This window comes from Notolepis coatsorum (assembly GCF_963971535.1).
Source record: "Notolepis coatsorum genome assembly, chromosome: 17".
Lineage (NCBI taxonomy): Eukaryota > Metazoa > Chordata > Actinopteri > Aulopiformes > Paralepididae > Notolepis > Notolepis coatsorum.
In genome coordinates, this window is record NC_140181.1 from 79,459,615 (window position 1) to 79,478,977 (window position 19,363).

Here is a 19,363-nt window from a genome sequence, read left to right on the forward strand (position 1 = left end):
GACGCTTTTATCCAAAGCGACTTACAAGTTCTGTATGACAAACAAGTCATCAGGAAGGGCACAACTCTATCAGCTGAGTAACAAATTCCAAATTGTACAGTGCTTGAATAAAAAATACGTAGTTACTTTCCACCACTGCGTGAAATGAACATAATTATTCAGCTGGTTTATAGACTAGAGTGGTTTAACACTGTTTAATCACTGTGATGCACTGTCCTGCTACTGTTGAATCACTGTGATGCACTGTCCTGCTACTGTTGAATCACTGTGATGCACTGTCCTGCACTGTCCTGCTACTGTTTATATCACTGTCCTGCACTGTCCTGCTGGCGCTGCTACTGTTTAATCACTGGCCTGCACTGTTTAATCACTGTGATGTACTGTCCTGCTACTGTTTAATCACTGTCCTGCACAGTACAGGACAGAAAATGATTTATTTAACTCTCTCCAGGAAACGTTAACTCTGCGTGTAGGCTAACGTTAGAGCAGGACACCCCCCTCATGAACTACACCTCCCAAAATCCCTTGCTTCTCTCTGGTGTTCACGGTTGTTTCATTGTTTGATGTTTTGCCGTGAAAGCAGAAATTCGAGGGAAAGTGCAGAGTCCAGAGAGTTGAACAACACCACGAAGTATAAGTATAACGTGTTTGGGGGATTTCACCGGTTCGAGAGGACGGAACGATGTGGACACGGATGCTGGGTCGGGGAGGGCGGTTGGGGTTCGGGTCCCGGGTTCCGACGGAGTGTGTGCGGGTCGCTGGACTCGGACCCGCGGCGCAGCAACAGCAGCAGCAACAGCAGCAGCAGCAGAGACATGCTTCAAGTTCCGAGGTACTGGACCATCAACCAGCCACATTGCAATGAATGACGCGTGTGTCCAATCCATAAAGTTAATAGTTTTTAATGCACACACATGTAATGCACGTGATTAATGACGGCATGATTGAAAACAATTATAATTGCACTCAAAATGATTAGATTGTTTGTAGATAGACTGTGTGTGAGGATCAACTAAACAAGCCATAATTGCATGTTTATTCTACAGTAAACAGTAAACAACAACAACAACAACAACAACAACAACAACAACTACTACTACATCATAAGCCCTAGTGTGAGTGACGTTGTAATAACGATGACTATTAGCCTTACATTGTCCTTTTGTATTTGTGTCACAGCAGTTTGCTCATGCAACTCTAATGTACATCTGTCCAAGGCAAGCTGCCCGCCCCCTTCCCCCTTCCCCTACGACGTGCTCCATTGGGCATCAGATGATTTTAATAAAACCACGAGTGACTGACTTCTGATGACTGTGTTAGTCAGTCTTCTATTAGATTCATTCAGGAAATCTCTTGTAATGTGATTCTGCCTGGGAGTCTCCGTTCAGATGAACATTCATTCCTGCTGGCTATCCCACCAGGCAGATTATGGCTGTCCTGATAGCGCACTAAGGTCAGTTAGAAGAACGTTATATAACGTTTTATACAGAATGAGTTATTAGTCATTAGTTGTTGTACTGCATAAACAAATTTGTAATAATAAAAAAAAGTGTCCTTTGGCACTATAGTTAAGCTTGTCAATTAAATCAACAATATCCTAAATTATGACTCCACTGAGCAATTATCTAGTCATGGATGACTACTATAGCCTAATATGGTTCCACAGGCTCTCAGGTTGTTTGTGGTGGCAGCGCAGCATGGGATATGGACAAGATTCTCGCCCATAATTTCCAGACTTTTTAAGGATTAAAAACACTGTACTGCCAGTGCCAACATATAATATTGTGTAATTATTATATACTATTGTGTAGCATATATTTTATATAATACCAGAGATCTGCTCACCATTAATGTACATGAATGACTAGTCTTAACTCATTCAGCATAAGCAAGGTAAATAAATGCAAGGTACCAACCACCTTGTTCTATTCTAACAACTGCCCCACGATGTTAAGAGTGGAGAGGGAAGCCACTGTACAATGTAAACAGCAGTCCTCTATCAAAGCCTTTTAAATCCACAGGCTCCCACACACCAACAGGCTGGATACACATGCAGACCACCTTGACCTTGACATGCACCGTGCACGCATGTCACATTAGACACATAAGAGTCTTAACTCCTCTGGTAGTAAAGTCCATCAGGTCCACAACATTTCAGCAAAGAAACAGTGGAGGATTAGTAGTTGATTTCAGTTTACATTTCAGAACAAACACTGGATAATTAGTAGTTGAATTCAGTATACAGTTCAGCACAGAAACAGTGGAGGATTAGTAGTTGATCTCAGTTTACAGTTCAGCACAGAAACAGTGGAGGATTAGTAGTTGATTTCAGTTTACATTTCAGCACAGAAACAGTGGATGGTTAGTAGTTGATTTCACTTTACATTTTAGCACAGAAACAGTGGATGATTAGTAGTTGATTTCAGTTTACATTTCAGCACAGAAACAGTGGATGATTAGTAGTTGATTTCAGTTTACATTTGAGCACAGCAACAGTGGAGGATTAGTAGATGATTTCAGTAAAATTTCAGCGCATAATTACAACATCTAGTTTAGCTTTGAGCTATTCAAATGTTAAAAAAAAAATTAAATACATTTACATAGTCAATGGCTCTTGTTGTTCAGCCTCACAATGCTATTGGATGCCCTCTGGCCTCTGAAGTTGCTAATGTCTTTTTTATTTGGGCTTCAAATTAAGTAACTTTTAGAGACCTTACTGCGTCAGCTTGTTCCCGCCCACCAGCTACCAACGTGACCCAAATGAAAGTCTGCTGTTTTCCTAAAGGAACAACCCAATACATTTTTAATATTTTATCCACTGTTTTTTATTTGTATTTTTTTTTTTTTACCTTGTATTGTATAGATTGTTGTGTATTGTTGTCTACCAAACTACTACAGGTGAGGGTCCGGGAATAACAAGCATCTCACGTTTTTATGAATGTATGTACATTTAAAAAAGCTCTGACAATAAAATAATCTGAATCTGAAATCCAGAGCAACGTGTGGATTCCAGCCGCCAAACCATATAACTGTCGACAAGGTCTCGGATTTGTAGCAGCCATTCCATCTATCCTCTCACCCATCAGTATGTTACAGTATACCAGAGGAGACATACTCCAAGGATGTGTCGTAGTGTAATTGTTTTGAAATATTCAAAAGGTTGAATGTAGGGTTGTCCTTGAAATACCAGGAACACGCTTATAGATTATGGGAAATTGGGTTTACCGTCTACTCCAGAGTCAGATGAGAAGATAGATACCAATGTCCTCTCTGTGTATTTTAGTAAAAAGCTATCCGGCTGCAAGCTAGCCTAGCTTAGCAGCACAAATTAATGGAAGTGGATACGGACCACTAGCCTAGCTTAAAACTCCGGGAGAGGTGTTTTTGGCCAGCAGCTAGGCTAGCTGGTCCATATCCGCTTCCATAAATTTGTGCTAAGCTAAGAACTGTTAATATGTTATTGTGTCAGTTTGAGACATCTTGTGGTGTGCTGCCACAAACAGATGATGGAAAACAGTGCATGATAAGATCTGCAATGTACTGTATAGAATCTGACCCCGAAAAATGTATCGACTGATCAAATAATTACATTACAAAAACTAACCGATTTAAAAATAACTTCATCGCCAATGCTTCGAACCATTTCACTGGTGGCAGTTAAGAAGAAGAAGAAGAAGAAGTCTTTATTTGTCATGCAGCAACACACACATGTAAGACGCACAGGAACACACATGCATTGGGCCTCTCTGCACTTGACCCATCCCATCATCCTTCCCCCCAGGGGCAGCCGGGAGCAGACATAGGCTCCTGTCCATCTTCATCAGGGATGCGACAGCATTAGCGATCTGTTCTGCATGTCTTTATTTCCCATTGGGTTTATCTCTTTTTCTGGAGGGGAAACCCTTGTGAGCACAGAGGAAACATGGAAACTCCACACAGAAAGGCCCGGGAGAGACCCCACCTGGGTACCTGGCAACCCAGCAACCTGGTCCTCAGGCGAACCCAGGACCTTCTTGAATGAATGAATGAAAGCTTTATTTAACAGATTGCTGTGAGGCAACAGTGTTAACCACTACACCACCGTGTTCCAAAGCGTCTAATTTGACAGAAATACAAAAGAAGAAGAATCATTTCATTCAGAAGGACTAAGATTGTTCAAACATGTTCTGGAAAGACTCTGTTGAAGTTCATTAGAAAATAAAACGTTTTAACTTGTAAATATCTGTTTAAATTTTCTTTTATAAAAATGTTTTTCCCCCCCTCCTTTTTCCGATTTTTCTCCCATCCCACTGTTAGTCGTTATGCCAATTCCCAACCCCCTTCCTGGTTGTTGCGCACTCCCCCCTACTGTTGGTCCGGGAGGCCGGAGACTGTCGCATGCTTTCCTCCGACGCATGTGCAGCCAGCCGGCAGCCAGCCTGGCCGCGCAGATTCTCACCGGGAGAGTGTAACGTGTGGAAGGTCACACTACCTCTCTCCAGATCCTACCCTCGCTGTGCAGGCGCCCCGACCGAACTGTAGGGGTCGCTGTCCACAACGCCCAGGACCCACCCATCAGCTTTCCCACCCCTAACACTGCCAATTGTGTTAGTATGAACGACCAGCCAAGCTGATAGCAACGCCGAGAGCTGGATTCGAACCCAGCGTCTCCAGCGTTGATGGCGAGCACCTTGCCCACTACACCACCTAGCCGCCCAAAAATCTCTGTTTCTTTGAATGAAACGTTATTGTTTACATGATGCACTGATTAATCAATAAAATCATCGCTTTATGAATCGATTACTGAAATAATCATCAATATAGCATTAGCTATACCGCACATACAGTATACACTTGCAGCAACTGAGGTCCGTCGTTTCAGGTCAGAGATCTGCAGTGTGCAGATGTAACAAGGTAGAATTAAATACCCTCCCCTTGGTGTAACCTCACTGCTGAGTTAAATACCCTCCCCTCGGTGTCCTCACACTCCTGAGTTAAATACCCTCCACTTGGTGTCAACTAATAATAATAATAATAATAATTCATTTATTTTGTATAGCGCTTTTCAAAGACCCAAAGTCGCTGACAATAGGCAAAAAAGAAACAAAGAAACATAGAACCACAGGGAAACGGAGAACAATAAGAATACACAGGAACATAAAACCACGAGTAACGGATAACAAATACGGGAGTGAGTAGGGGAGACAGTCGGGAAGAGAGTAAGGGAAAACCAAGGGGGGTGGGGGGGGGCAGGAGAGGAGAGAAGTAGGGCAGGGGAAAATGGTGGTGGGTTGGAGGAGGGTGGTTATGGGTAAGGAAGGTTGAATGCTAGGGAGAACAGGTAGGTTTTGAGTCTGGAATTGAAGGTGGAGAGTGAGGGAGAGTCTGATGGTCTGAGGGAGGGAGTTCCAGAGTCGGGGTGCAGCTCGTGAGAATGCCCGGTCACCAAAACGTTTGAGTTTGGATGACGGGACAGTGAGGGTTAAATACCCTCCCCTTGGTGTAAACTCACTCCTGAGTTAAATACCCCCCACTTGGTGTAAACTCACTCCTGAGTTAAATACCCTCCCCTTGGTGTAAACTCACTCCTGAGTTAAATACCCTCCACTTGGTGTAAACTCACTCCTGAGTTAAATACCCTCCCCTTGGTGTAAACTCACTCCTGAGTTAAATACTTTACCACCTAAATTGGATCCTTTTCGGGTGGCAGAATGGATAAGGCCGTGCTATTTAACATACGTGGTCACATGGTGAGCATGAGGGCTGTCGGGAGGCCAGGTGCAGAGTTGTGAAGTCCCTCCTGGTAACTAGTGACCACCGCTACACAGAGATCAAGGTGAAAGAGCTGCTGTAAATTCCTTGGCACTGAATGTCCATTGCTCCAGAGTCAGTAGCCTAGTTGAATAAATAGAATAGAATAGAATAGAATAGAAGTACTTTATTGATCCCGAGGGAAGTTCAGCACTACAGTAAACAATAAACATTTAGGTAGTCAAAAGTCACAAATAAGAATACAAATACAGTCAAGGATATACATTCTAAAATATTCAGCCAAAAATATACAGTAAAATGTACAGTAAGAAAATGTAAAATGTAGATGTAAAATGTAAAAAGTCCAGGCAGAAAAGGTTTGTACTGTTACTCTGTGCTCAGTGAGGCGTTGTATAGTCTGATGGCTGTTGGAATGAAGGACTTCCTGTGACGTTCAGTGTTGCATCTTGGGAGTCTTAGTCTAACACTGAGGAGATAAAGGAGATGTATGAATCCCTGTAGTGTCACACCACTCGCACCCCTTCTATCTATTACAGTGTCCTGCTTAGGTATATGACTGGTACATGCTGATTACACTTACACACACACACACACACACACACACACGCTTCATTCAGAACATGAGACAGCTGACTTTGGACTTGATGGTTTCGTAACAAACCTATTAGAAATCGCTGTCACTCTGTCCTATGATGCATTGCTGCTACCCTGATAAGCCCCCCCTGCGCTGGCCGGTTCAAAGGTTAGGACAGAAATCCAGAATTGAATTGAATAGAGTGAAGTTGGCCCACAAGCATTCATCCCATTCATGCATTAATTAATTAATTCATCCCATTCATGCATTCATTAATTCATCCCATTCATTCATTCCACCTCACTGTCTAAACAGCATTGCACCTGTTGCACAAAATGTATGACATACCTACTGTACATTGTAAGGACGACACTGCAGTTCCACAGTACAGTATATTTATCAAGTGATTCTCGATACGTTGCAATCTTTGATTTGATGCAATTGTGTACACTGTACACCTGGAATAGGAAATCGATGCAGAATCACAATTAAGCTATTTCATGAATATTTCTATGAATCCCTATCGGTGTGTAAATTATACCACTTGTCATGGGGGGGTGGCTCTGTTTTTAAAAGGCAGCCGAGTGACCCAGGACATAGACTACGGAGTATTGTTTATTTAGGGTGGGGGGGGGGGGGGGGGGGGTTATTAGATAAGGACGGTTTGGTCACAGATTCGGAAATAAACGACCACTGCAGTGCTGACTGGCACCAGCATTCTAACCGTTTCATTCACTGAAATAGAATCCTAGTCCCAGCACTGTCATGGCGCTGAATCTACGCATTGTTGTAGAGGAAACAACATCAACGTCTAGACCTTTACTTTCTTTTTTTAAGATAATTTTTTTTGCATTTATTGCTTTTTCATGGTCAGACATGACCAACAGAGGAGGAGAGGATGAGCGGGAGAAGAGGTGGGGGAAGACATGCGACAAATGTCACCGGGAGCGGGAGGCGAACCCGGGACGGCCGCGTAGGTGTGCGAGGCACTATGCGGTGCGCCACGAGGGCGCCCAGACCTTTACTTTCTAAAGACCATGGCTAAGACCCCCCCCTATGATCCCTGTAGTTCATACTGCCCCTGTGTCCCCAGGACCCCTGGAGGAAGACTGCTCTGTATGACTTCCACAAAGCCCAGGGCGGGAAGATGGTGGAGTTTGCAGGCTGGAGTATGCCCGTCCAGTACAGAGACAGTCACATCGCTTCACACATGCACACCAGAGAGCACTGCTCCATCTTCGACGTCAGCCACATGCTACAGGTGAGGGGAGGGGGTGCTAGGCGTGCACGAGCTAGCATGATCACACACACACACACACGCATACACAAGCATGATCACACACACACACACGCATACACAAGCATGATCACACACACACACGCATACACAAGCATGATCACACACACACACACACATGATCACACACAAGCATGATCACACACACACGCATACACAAGCATGATCACACACACACACACGCATACACAAGCATGATCACACACACACACGCATACACAAGCATGATCACACACACACGCATACACAAGCATGATCACACACACACACGTATACACAAGCATGATCACACACACACGCATACACAAGCATGATCACACACATACACAAGCATGATCACACACACACACACACATACACAAGCATGATCACACACGCATACACAAGCATGATCACACACGCATACACAAGCATGATCACACATGCATACACAAGCATGATCACACACACACACATGCATACACAAGCATGATCACACACACACACATGCATACACAAGCATGATCACACACACACACACACACATGCATACACACACACATACACACACACACACACGCATACACAAGCATGATCACACACGCATACACAAGCATGATCACACATGCATAAACAAGCATGATCACACATGCATACACAAGCATGATCACACATGCATACACAAGCATGATCACACATACACACACACACGTGCACACATTCATCTCAACCTTGATGGCATACTGTACATTCATTAGAATTAGAATTTAAAAAACGTTATTATCCATTTATGGAAAGGTGTCTTTGGCTTTATGGACTGCAATGGACTGCATTTATATAGCGCTTTTATCCAAAGCTCTTAAAAGACACCGCTGCCGGCGGAGACGGAATCTACCCGGCAACCTTCTGATTACCAGACGACCACTCTACCTCCTGAGCCACTGTCGCCCCCATGCAGGCTGTACCATGCAATCATCAACATGAACACAAACAGCACAACACAGGACACGACACAACATAACAGAGCTTTAAGAACAACACTTATCAAAGTGCAGAAATAAGCATGTAGGGATTAATAGGCTAAGAATTATTCGGGGGAAGTTGCATGTGCAAAAAAAAAAAAAAAAAAGATCGTGCACACATCAGAATGCCAAGTACAGTAATACTAGGTCGTATCATAAGACTGTATATACAGTAACTGTACCCTTGTCTTCGTTCTCCCTCCCAGTCCAAAGTGCACGGCAGAGACAGGGTGAGGTTCATGGAGTCTCTGGTGGTCGCGGACATCGCAGAGCTAAAGGACAACCAGGTGAGAATAATGATGAACTCTGAACTCTTATTTCTCATCACTGTGTCCTTTATGAGAAGGTTGGTCAAAACTGTGTTGCTCCAGGAGACGACTACTACATCCAGAGCCTCTCGCACCGTCCGCAACGTGTCCGAATAGAGTGACCCGTCATCAGTGTGTATGTGCTGTCTGAGAAACCCTGGGTTACATGTATTATGTTCACACAACACAGATACACCTGTCCATGGCCTGACACATGGGTCACACGTACACAGCCTGATACACACCAGTCAGTGAACATCTCTCTCTCTCTCTCTCTCTCTCTCTCTCTCTCTCTCTCTCTCTCTCTCTCTCTCTCTCTCTCTCTCTCTCTCTCTCTCTCTCTCTCTCTCTCTCTCTATCTCTCTATCTCCCTCCCTCCCTCCCTCCACCCCACAGGGCACGCTGTCCCTCTTCACCAATGAGAAGGGAGGGATCATGGACGACCTCATCGTCACCAAGACAGACCAGGGCTACCTGTATGTGGTCTCCAACGCTGGCTGTGCTGATAAAGACTCCGCCCACATGAAGGTACAGAGACAGGCAGATAGACAGACAGACAGACAGACAGGTTTGTAGACAGACAGACAGACAGGTTAGAGCTTCAACACCGGCTGTGCCAACAAAGACTGCTCTCTTGTGAACGTAGGCAGACAGACAGGGAGACAGGCAGACATGTCTATAGATGGATAGACAGACATACAGACAGACAGACAGACAGACAGACAGACAGACAGACAGACAGACAGACAGACAGGGAGACAGGGAGACAGGCAGACATGTCTAGATAGTGTAGATCAAGTCAAGTCAAGTCAAGAGTTTTAATTGTCACGGCATACAGGTATACAATGAAATGCGGGTGGTCTTGCCCGCAACGATGTGCAATACAGTGGTACATATAATAGAATCAAAAGAAGAAAACAACATTGTGCAGTAACAGGTAGCAGGTAACATGGAGTGACATCTCGGTATCTGTACATAGTTATTTACAGAGCATATGGGACATGCTAGTTAGCTTTGGTAGTGCAATACACTGTTCCTGTTATTCTAATTTAAAGTGTCCTTTCCTTTGGCCATAAGTGTGCGTGTGTGCGACATGAGTGTGTGCCCGCTCATGTTAAAGTGTTAAGTGGCTGCTCGTGTGTGAGCGTGCACAGTGTGCGTGTCGTGTGTGTGTTCATGTGTGCTTGTGTGTGGACAGTTCAATGTTCTGAGCACTCAATGTTCATTGTTCATGGCTCTGATGGCCTGGGGGAAGAAGCTGAGCCTAAGCCGCTCTGTCCTAGTAGCTGGGGTTCGCAGGCGTCTGCCTGACCTCAGCAGCTGAAACAGGCTGTTATTGGGGTGGTGAGGGTCTTTCATTATCCTGCAGGCTCTGGATTTGCACCTCTTGTTGTATAGAACCTGCAGGGGGGGTAGTGCAATACCCGTGGTACGCTCGGCTGAGCGCACCACTCTCTGTAGGGCCTTCTTGTCCTGTGCCGTGCTGTTTCCATACCAGGCAGTGATGTTTCCGGTCAGGATGCTCTCTACAGCTCCTGAGTAGAAGGACTGGAGTATCTTTCCCGATACTCTGAACTTCCTTAACTGTCTCAGGTGGTAGAGACGCTAGATCAGGGGTCCCCAAACTTTTTCCTGTGAGGGCCACATAACTTTTCCCTTCTCTGGTGGGGGCCAGGGTCAGTTTGTAACAGAAAAAAACAGGAAATAAATAATAACACTATTAATGAAATAAATAACACTATTTATGAAATAAATATACAGTACCTACAGACCACCCAGGACACACTCAAAGGTTATCGCACCTGGGGCGCTCCAGTAGCACACCACATAGCGCGCTGAGTCGCGAAGCGGTTGCCCCGGGTTTGTTTCCCAGTCCCGGCGACCATTTGCCGCATGTCTTCCCTACCTCTCCTCCCGTTCTCCCTCTCTCCCTCTGTCGGTCCTGCATGGCCAGAAAAAGCTGAAATGCTATAAATAAAAGTTAAGAAAAAAGAAAAAAAGGTTATCGCACCTCAGAGATGGCAGTGGACATGTATGACAGGACAAAGGCCATAGGTAATAGCCTTGGGATTGAGGAACATACTACCAGCCAAAGGAGGAAGCAGAAAAGGATGGACGAGTATGTAGTTGAGTCATCTTGTGGCACAAGCTCAGACCTCAGCTCAGGAGATCAGCTGAGACAGAGACTGTTCTATCCAGTCCTCAACAGAATGCTGCAAGAGCTTGAGAGCAGGTTATCATGAGTTGGAGAACAATTTATGAGAGGCATACAGGCATGTTATCCAGCCTCAGACCAGTTTCCCCCAGTGGAATTCCTGCAACCCCTCGCCACACATTACAATATCCAACTACTGCCAGAGGAGATCACAGTTGCAAAGTGTTTCCTGGTCAGGACAGGCAGAGATGCAGTCCCTACTATCCAAAGTGTCTTTTACCTCCTGGATGATGATAATAATAATAATAATAATAATAATAATAATAATAATAATAATAATAATAATAATAATAATAATAATAATAATAATAATAATAATAATAATGCATTTTATTTATAAGGCGCCTTTCAGGACACAAAAAAAAGTCCACAAATCGGTGAATGAAAAAATTACAGGATAAAATGAAAACTACTACTTACTAAAAATGGATGTTTAAAAGTACTAAAAACCAACAAAAAATATCAAACACTAACAAACATTCAGCACAGACAATGGGGATGCTGCCATCTTAAAAAAAAAAAGCCATAGTTTGGGGACCACTGGTGTAGATGGATAGACACTGACAGACAGATGGGGCAAGGTTTACTTCAATGTCGACTAATGCTGGCCGTGGTGAATTCGATTCTGCTCATATGATGGTAGACAGACAGATGTACATACCTGCATAATCATTTTTACATATCTGTAGATACTATACCTGTATCACTACATATTAATACTACAACTATTTACTATTACTCAGTAATACTAATCTATATATGTTATACCCAGTTTAATCACCTGTACATTGTAGATTACTGTTGCACTTTACTGTTACATTTGCACTACGGGGCGCGGCGCCCGAGTGGCGCACCACTTACTGCGCTGCGTCGCAACATGGCCGTCCTGTGTTCGACTCCCGGACCCGGCGGCCTCATTACTTTTACCAAACGGTTTGTGCGTTTTGCTAATCTGATTGGCCTCTGACGTTTCTGGTCATGTGACATGTGCGCCCAATCGTGTGACGGCAAGTTCTTTGGACGGTTAAGCTTAGGCGCTCTTTCGAAGTTGGTTAAGGACAAGGTTAGAGTTTGTCTTAGAGCATGGCGATAGAACGCCAGCCCTGATTCCAAACTCTAACCTTAACCAACTGCGAAAGAGTCGCCTAAGCTTAACCAGTGATAAACTAGGCGTTAGGTCGTTTGCAGGCTGTTCAATGCGGAAATGGGCTAAGACACTGCTCGTCATGCAATTGGGCGCACATGTCACATGACCAGAAACGTGCGTGGCCAATCAGAGCGCAAAACGGGAACGCGGAAACACGAACCGTTTGGTAAAAGCATAGACGCGACCCGGCGACCTTTGCCGAATGTCTTCCCCCGCCTATTTCCCATTCTTCCTCTCTCTCTCTCTACCGGACTGCCCGGTAGTAAAAACCAATAAAAACCTACCAAAAAACATAATAAAAAAAGAAAAAAACATTTGAACGTTGGTTGGATGCCAAACTTCTTTTCGTTGTACTGTACTCTTATGCTGTATAAGGACAATACATTTGAATCTAATCTAATCTATTGATCCATTGAATATATATATATATATATATATAATGTGCGTGTGTGTGTGTGTTGTACTGTAGGCCAGGCTGGCAGACTTCAAGGCAGCAGGTTATGATGTGGATCTGGAGTTCCTGGACGAAGCTCTAATTGCTCTGCAAGGTAACGTCTGTCACGTCCTTATGAGTCACCTCGTCCCGGTTAGCTTGATATCTTATACTACAGTTATAGACGGAGCCTAAAGGGTTAATGATCGACTACCTGGCATTAGTTTTATAAAAATAGACCAACCTTTTGTACTGTAAATCATAGTGGTTTACTTACATCATTTTGATATTATGCAGAGTTTATGCACACAAACGAACAAACAAATGAACTAACAAACTAACTTTCTGCCTGCCATTACACCCATCCATGTAGTTAGTTCATGTTAAGGCCTGTCCATGTCTTGTTATTTAGTTAGTTAATAGGTTGATTGACTGCCTGTCGTTAGGTCTGCCCATGTCTTGTTGGTTAGTTGGTTAGTTAGTCAGTCCGCTGCCCGCATTCTCATCTCCACCCGCTGCTCTGACCACATGACCCCTGTCCTTCACGACCTCCTTTGGCTCCCCATCTGACCTCCACCACCACCACACCCCTCCCTGTTGTCTCAGGTCTGCTGACGCCAACCTCTTACATCCCATCAGGACCAAGCTCCAGTCCTGGGGCGACAGGGCCTTTGCTGCAGCTGCCCTCTTCCTCCGAAATGCCCTCCCCAGCCACATCCACAATGCCAACACCCTACTGTCCTTTAAAACAGCCCCCAAAACCCACCTGCCAACACCCTACTGTCCTTTAAAACAGCCCCCAAAACCCACCTGCCAAAACCCTACTGTCCTTTAAAACAGCCCCCAAAACCCACCTGCCAACACCCTACTGTCCTTTAAAACAGGCCCCAAAACCCACCTGCCAACACCCTACTGTCCTTTAAAACAGCCCCCAAAACCCACCTGCCAACACTCTACTGTCCTTTAAAACAGGCCCCAAAACCCACCTGCCAACAACCTACTGTCCTTTAAAACAGCCCCCAAAACCCACCTGCCAACACCCTACTGTCCTTTAAAGGGGACATGCATTAGCATGGTTTTATAGTAATAGGGGTTAGTATCAATGGGTCTGTGTCTCTAATTACCATATTGACTAATCAGTCTAGTCTCGAGTTCACAAGATCTTCCCTCACTCAACTAAGCTGTTCTGATTTTTTTTTAAATTAAAGATTTTATTTATAGCATTTTCAGCTTTTTTGTTCAATGCAGGACCTTTTGGCCACGCAGGACCGACAGCGGCCACACAAGACCGATAGAGGAGAGAGGGTGAAACGGGAGGAGAAGAGGGGAAGACATGCGGCATATGGCCAACGGGTCGGGGAATCGAACCCGGGGCGACCGCTTCGCGACTCAGCGCACTATGTGGTGTGCTACTGGAGCGCCTAAGCTGTTCTGATTTGACGGTTTTGCTGACGTTAATATAGCACTGATTTGCAGAACTAACTATGGTTGACAGCGACAGCAGAGCGAGTGGAAAATCTTCACTTCCTCAAACAGAGCGAGGCAGATAGTGTAACCCGACACTTCCTCAAACGAGAAAGTGCTCGACTGCGACTCTGCGAGGGAGAGAGAGAGATAGAGGGAGAGAGGGAGAGATAGAGAGGGGGACCCATGCTCCGTGCCTCCGTGTGTCCCTCTCTCTCTCTCCCTCTCTCTCTCTCTCTATCTCCCTCGCAGTCGAGCACCAGCATATCACTGTAATATCTTTGCGCATGCTCCCACACGCACGCCCGTATTCCGATCCGTACAATAATAATCACAGGGGTATATATTGTCATTTGAAACAAGTTACCAATGCATTGTCCCGTGGGATTATGCTCCCCCGCGGCGAAATTAATTAGTATCTCCCTCAGTCTCTCTATTTCTCTCTGTGCCAGTCGCAGACTGTGTGGATGACTGTCACTCAAAGTGCTTATGGGCGGGGCCAACACAGCCTGAAATCCAAAGTGAGAAAAATTTGGCTTTTGAGTACTTGATTAGAAATATAAAACAATGAATTTTTTTTAAATAAAAGCTTACAGATGTGTTCAATAGACTCACAGGAATTGTGTAAAGTTGCCCAAATAGTGCTAGGAATAGCAATGCATGTCCCCTTTAAAAAAGCCTCAAAACCCACCTTTTCACTCTTGCTTTGACCCATAATTGTTTTGTTTGTTGTTTTGCTGTTTTTAACCCACAATGTAAAGCGTCCTTGAGCACTGTGGAAAGCGTATATCAAATGTATTATTATTATTATTATTATTGAATGACTGGCTGACTGATTATTATTGACTGCCTGTTGCCAGGTCCGTCGATGTCTCAGGTGCTCCAGGCAGGGCTAAAGGAGGACCTGAGTAAGCTGACCTTCATGACCTCTACCCTGGCCACGTTGTTTGGCATCCAGGGCTGCAGGGTGACCCGCTGTGGCTACACTGGAGAGGACGGGGTGGAGGTCCGTTTGTCTTTCTGTTTCTTTAATGTTCATGATCATTTGACCACTTTCAAAAGGAAATGCCTAATTTCCATGCAGTGGTAGAGTAGGTAAAACATCGGAAAAGCATGATATTACTGTTCCACTGTGACTTGAAGATCCAATAATAAGACATCAAAATATTACACCTTTGTTGATATATTTCTCATACATCAACACATAGCAACTGTCGTTTCGCACATACAGTAGCAACTGTTGTTTCTTCCAAGATGGTGGAAAAATGGGTGTTCTAAACATTCCGTGGAAGGTGTCTGTTGTTCATCATTAATCTTTCTCGTTCAGACTATTTCTTTCTGCCCAAGTGTCCATTCTGTTCCTCTCTCTCTCTCTCTCTTTCTGTATCTCTCTCTGTCTCTCTATGTCTGTCTGTCTATCTGTCTCTCTGTCTCTCTGTCTGTCTGTCTGTCTGTCTGTCCGTCTCTCTGTCTGTCTCTCTCTCTCTGTCTGTTTCTCTCTCTCTCTCTTTCTCTCTTTCTCTCTTTCTCTCTAAGTCAGTCATTATATATTGATTCTTCTTCCCCCCCAGATCTCAGTGCCTCAGAGCAAGGTGGTTGAATTGACAGAGAAGCTACTGGCCAACAGCGAGGTGAAGTTGGCCGGTCTGGGTTCGAGGGACAGCCTGAGGCTGGAGGCGGGGCTCTGTCTCTACGGCAACGACATTGATGAGAACACCACACCTGTGGAGGCCACCCTGGTCTGGACCTTAGGTGAGTGTTTAGAGTTTAAATTCACATTTATCCTGGGAGGTAGGATACATTGGAGACTGTTCATATCTCACCATAAGACTGAATAACAACAGGAATCATTCTACTTGTAAAGAGCAGCATCCTTATTTAAATTATTTTCTTTCTGCTATCCTCTTCAACACACTAGAATGCTAGAAACTGCATTCACTGCATTCAGGGTATTTGTTTCAGAACAGAGCAAATAAAAACACAGTGGCCATCATTCCTATAAAACTGTACATACATACATACATACATACATACATACATACATACATACATACATACATACATACATACATGCATACATGCATACATGCATACATGCATACATATATACATACATACATACATGCATACATACATACAGTACTGTTGAAAGCCTACGGGTGTCTCTTATCTATCTCAAATCACCTACTCGAGATAGAGCCCTGTGGCCGCCCGATATCCCCCAGCGAGGTGCTAAACTCGCCAAGTTCTCGGGTCAATTTCTATTCCTAATCACGCTTACTTCATAGTCACTAGTTAGTTATATCCAGTTGATATGAAATATAAGCGTAGAAGAGTTGTTAACCTCTTCTTTGTTTGTAATAAACCGAATGTATGTCTGGGAGAACTCTTTGCCTATAATAATAGTAATTATATTATCATTATCATTATCATCACCATTATCATAATTTTTTAGGAAAAGCCTGTAATGCTAATCATTTGTAAGCCTGATGATATTACTACTCTTTTAATAAGTATTACTACTGCCCATAGTGTAATATTAGCGCAATAACACTAATAATCATTTGCAAGCCCCATAACCTCTTATCAGTTCGACAGGTCCATCAATCCGTGGCCCGATCGTCAGGCCCTGCAGTGGCTAGACTCTCAGTTTCCCACAAATCCAATGGAGCGCGTCGAACACAGAGATACCGGCGCCTGCAAACAACAAACAGTGCCATATATATATATATTATATTATTTATTTAAGGCGGCTACGTGGCGTAGTGGGCAAGGCGCTCGCCCACGAATGACGGAGACGCTGGGCTTGCCTGTTCGAGCCCAGCGCTCCACATTGCTTTCAGTTTAGCTGGTCGTTCATACTAATACACATTGGCCGTATTAGGGGGTGGGAAACTGATGGGTGGGGATCGGGCGTTGTGGACAGCGACTCCTACAGGTCGGTTGGTGCGCCTGCGCAGTAGAATCAGGAAGTGTCGGGGGCAGCGTGAGCCTCCCACGCGTTACTCCTCGCCACTGAGATATCGAGCTGCGCACGTGACAAGATGCGACTGCTGTTACCTCAAGTACCGGAGGGGACTTGTGCTATGTATGACTTAGTCCACATTGCAGCCGGCTTGTGGGAGGCAAGAAACAGCGTTCGTGACAGGGGAGGGTTGAATTGGATGATACGAAATTGGGATGGGAGAAAATATAGAAAATGGGAGAAAAAGTGGATAAAAAAAAATCATTTATATAACTTTAGCTAAAAGCAGTAACCAGCAATTGATTCGATCTGCATGGCTTCCAGAATATAGCTATACCGAGTTACCTCAGATGAGAGCAGGGCGAGGCCAGCGTCGTGACCCATTGTGATAGAACAGCACGAAAGAAAGCAGTCCACGAATTCAATAAAAATAGACAGACTCTGTTCCAATACATCGCTCAACAGTGTCTGCCGCTATAAAAATGGTGTCATAAGTCTAAAAATCTAAAATCTGACCCGACGAGACTGGAGCAGTCACTTATATACACAGGTCCGTAGCGTCATATAGTAATCACAGAAAAACACTCCTCCTTCCAACTTGTATCTTTGCCATTGGCTCCTGTCTACTCCACCAGCCAATCAACACACAATTCAGCAAGGATGAACTCTCCTCCCCTTCTAGTTGTTACAGTAACTGGGAAAGTAATAGATTCCTTGTGGCTGTGGTCATGTTTTATGCATGTTTGCAATGATCAAAATTTTACAGAAAGCAGATATAGCATATTCAATTCAATACTCATATACTTAAACACTGATTGATATGTTTACACATCATATATGTAATTTTTTAAAGTGTATAATAGCTCTCTGCCCCATAACTGCAAGGGTTAACCCTGCAGCAGCGATTCACCCACCGTCAAGGTCAGGCCACATTCCTGGCGTCACAGAACAGTAAGAGAAGAGGCCCCTTCTCTATCCATTCTCCAGGACTACACAAGATATGGTAGTTTACACAAGTTACTGTTTTAGAGTCTATAGTTATAGTTCTTACAGTTTTACACAAGTAGGAGGAAGAATACACAAAGACATTCTTCATAATCACTGACGCTTAAGTCATCTCTTAACATATGCTTAGATTTAAAACAGATATATACAATAAACATATGCTTAATCCTTTATATCCTACAAGTGACATAGAGAACAGGATGTCATAATAAAAAGTGTCACTAGTTGTTTGTGGGACTTCAACACCCCCTCTGTCATCCTGGTCGGTCACTTTCCACTGTCCTAATAGCGTCTGTACGGGGGGACGAGATGGCAATTGCGGGGTCATGATGGCTGTGACTCTCAACACCCCCTCTGTCATCTTGGTTCCCTGGTACCCTGGCTGGACGGCCCGACAGGATAGGGGCCACGTCGTTGCTTGGTAGCCGGCGGGAAGACTTGCATCTGTTGTTCCCTGGCTGGACAGCCCGACAGGATAGGGGCCACGTCGTTGCTTGGTAGCCGGCGGGAAGACTTGCATCTGTTGTACCGATGTGCTACAACACGGAGGTCTCCTCTTGTGTTCTGACGTAAGCACTACAACAGTGAGGTCTCTTCTCTTGTATCGACGTGCTACAACACGGAGGTCTCCTCTTGTGTTCTGACGTAAGCACTACAACAGTGAGGTCTCTTCTCTTGTACCGACGTGCTACAACACTGAGGTCTCCTCTTGTGTTCTGACGTAAGCACTACAACAGTGAGGTCTCTTCTCTTGTACCGACGTGCTACAACACGGAGGTCTCCTCTTGTGTTCTGACGTAAGCACTACAACAGTGAGGTCTCTTCTCTTGTACCGACGTGCTACAACACGGAGGTCTCCTCTTGTGTTCTGACGTAAGCACTACAACAGTGAGGTCTCTTCTCTTGTACCGACGTGCTACAACACGGAGGTCTCTGACCATAGTGGGCTCGGGTTCCTCGAACAGGTTTCCCCAGCCATTACGATAGTGTGGTGGCCATGCTTCCATTTGAGCTGTGCGCACCGTGTTTGCTTGGTATTTATCCGGGATCAGCGAGACCACCGCCATGGACGCGGCTGATATTTTGGTGAAGATGTTGAGTAATCAGAACTGTGTTCAGTTTCAGTGGTACTTAGCTCCCCATCATGTTCAGGCTCAGACTCAGTTTCACCTGAAGGTGTCATCTGTGGCCTCGGGTTCTGAT

At 44.6% G+C, this 19,363-nt stretch overlaps 1 protein-coding gene across 1 annotated transcript in view; it reads left to right on the top strand.

The window, feature by feature from the left end:
• The first annotated feature begins 657 nt into the window (after nucleotides 1–657).
• The window catches only part of amt (aminomethyltransferase), a 43,027-nt gene continuing 24,321 nt past the window's right edge, over nucleotides 658–19,363 (top strand). Inside the window, exons 1-7 of the mRNA XM_084332880.1 lie at nucleotides 658–832; nucleotides 7,419–7,586; nucleotides 8,830–8,910; nucleotides 9,328–9,459; nucleotides 12,763–12,841; nucleotides 15,051–15,196; nucleotides 15,762–15,942. Coding sequence (XP_084189006.1) covers nucleotides 683–832; nucleotides 7,419–7,586; nucleotides 8,830–8,910; nucleotides 9,328–9,459; nucleotides 12,763–12,841; nucleotides 15,051–15,196; nucleotides 15,762–15,942 — 937 coding nt within the window. The 5' untranslated portion in view covers nucleotides 658–682. The remainder of the gene's footprint in view (nucleotides 833–7,418; nucleotides 7,587–8,829; nucleotides 8,911–9,327; nucleotides 9,460–12,762; nucleotides 12,842–15,050; nucleotides 15,197–15,761; nucleotides 15,943–19,363) is intronic.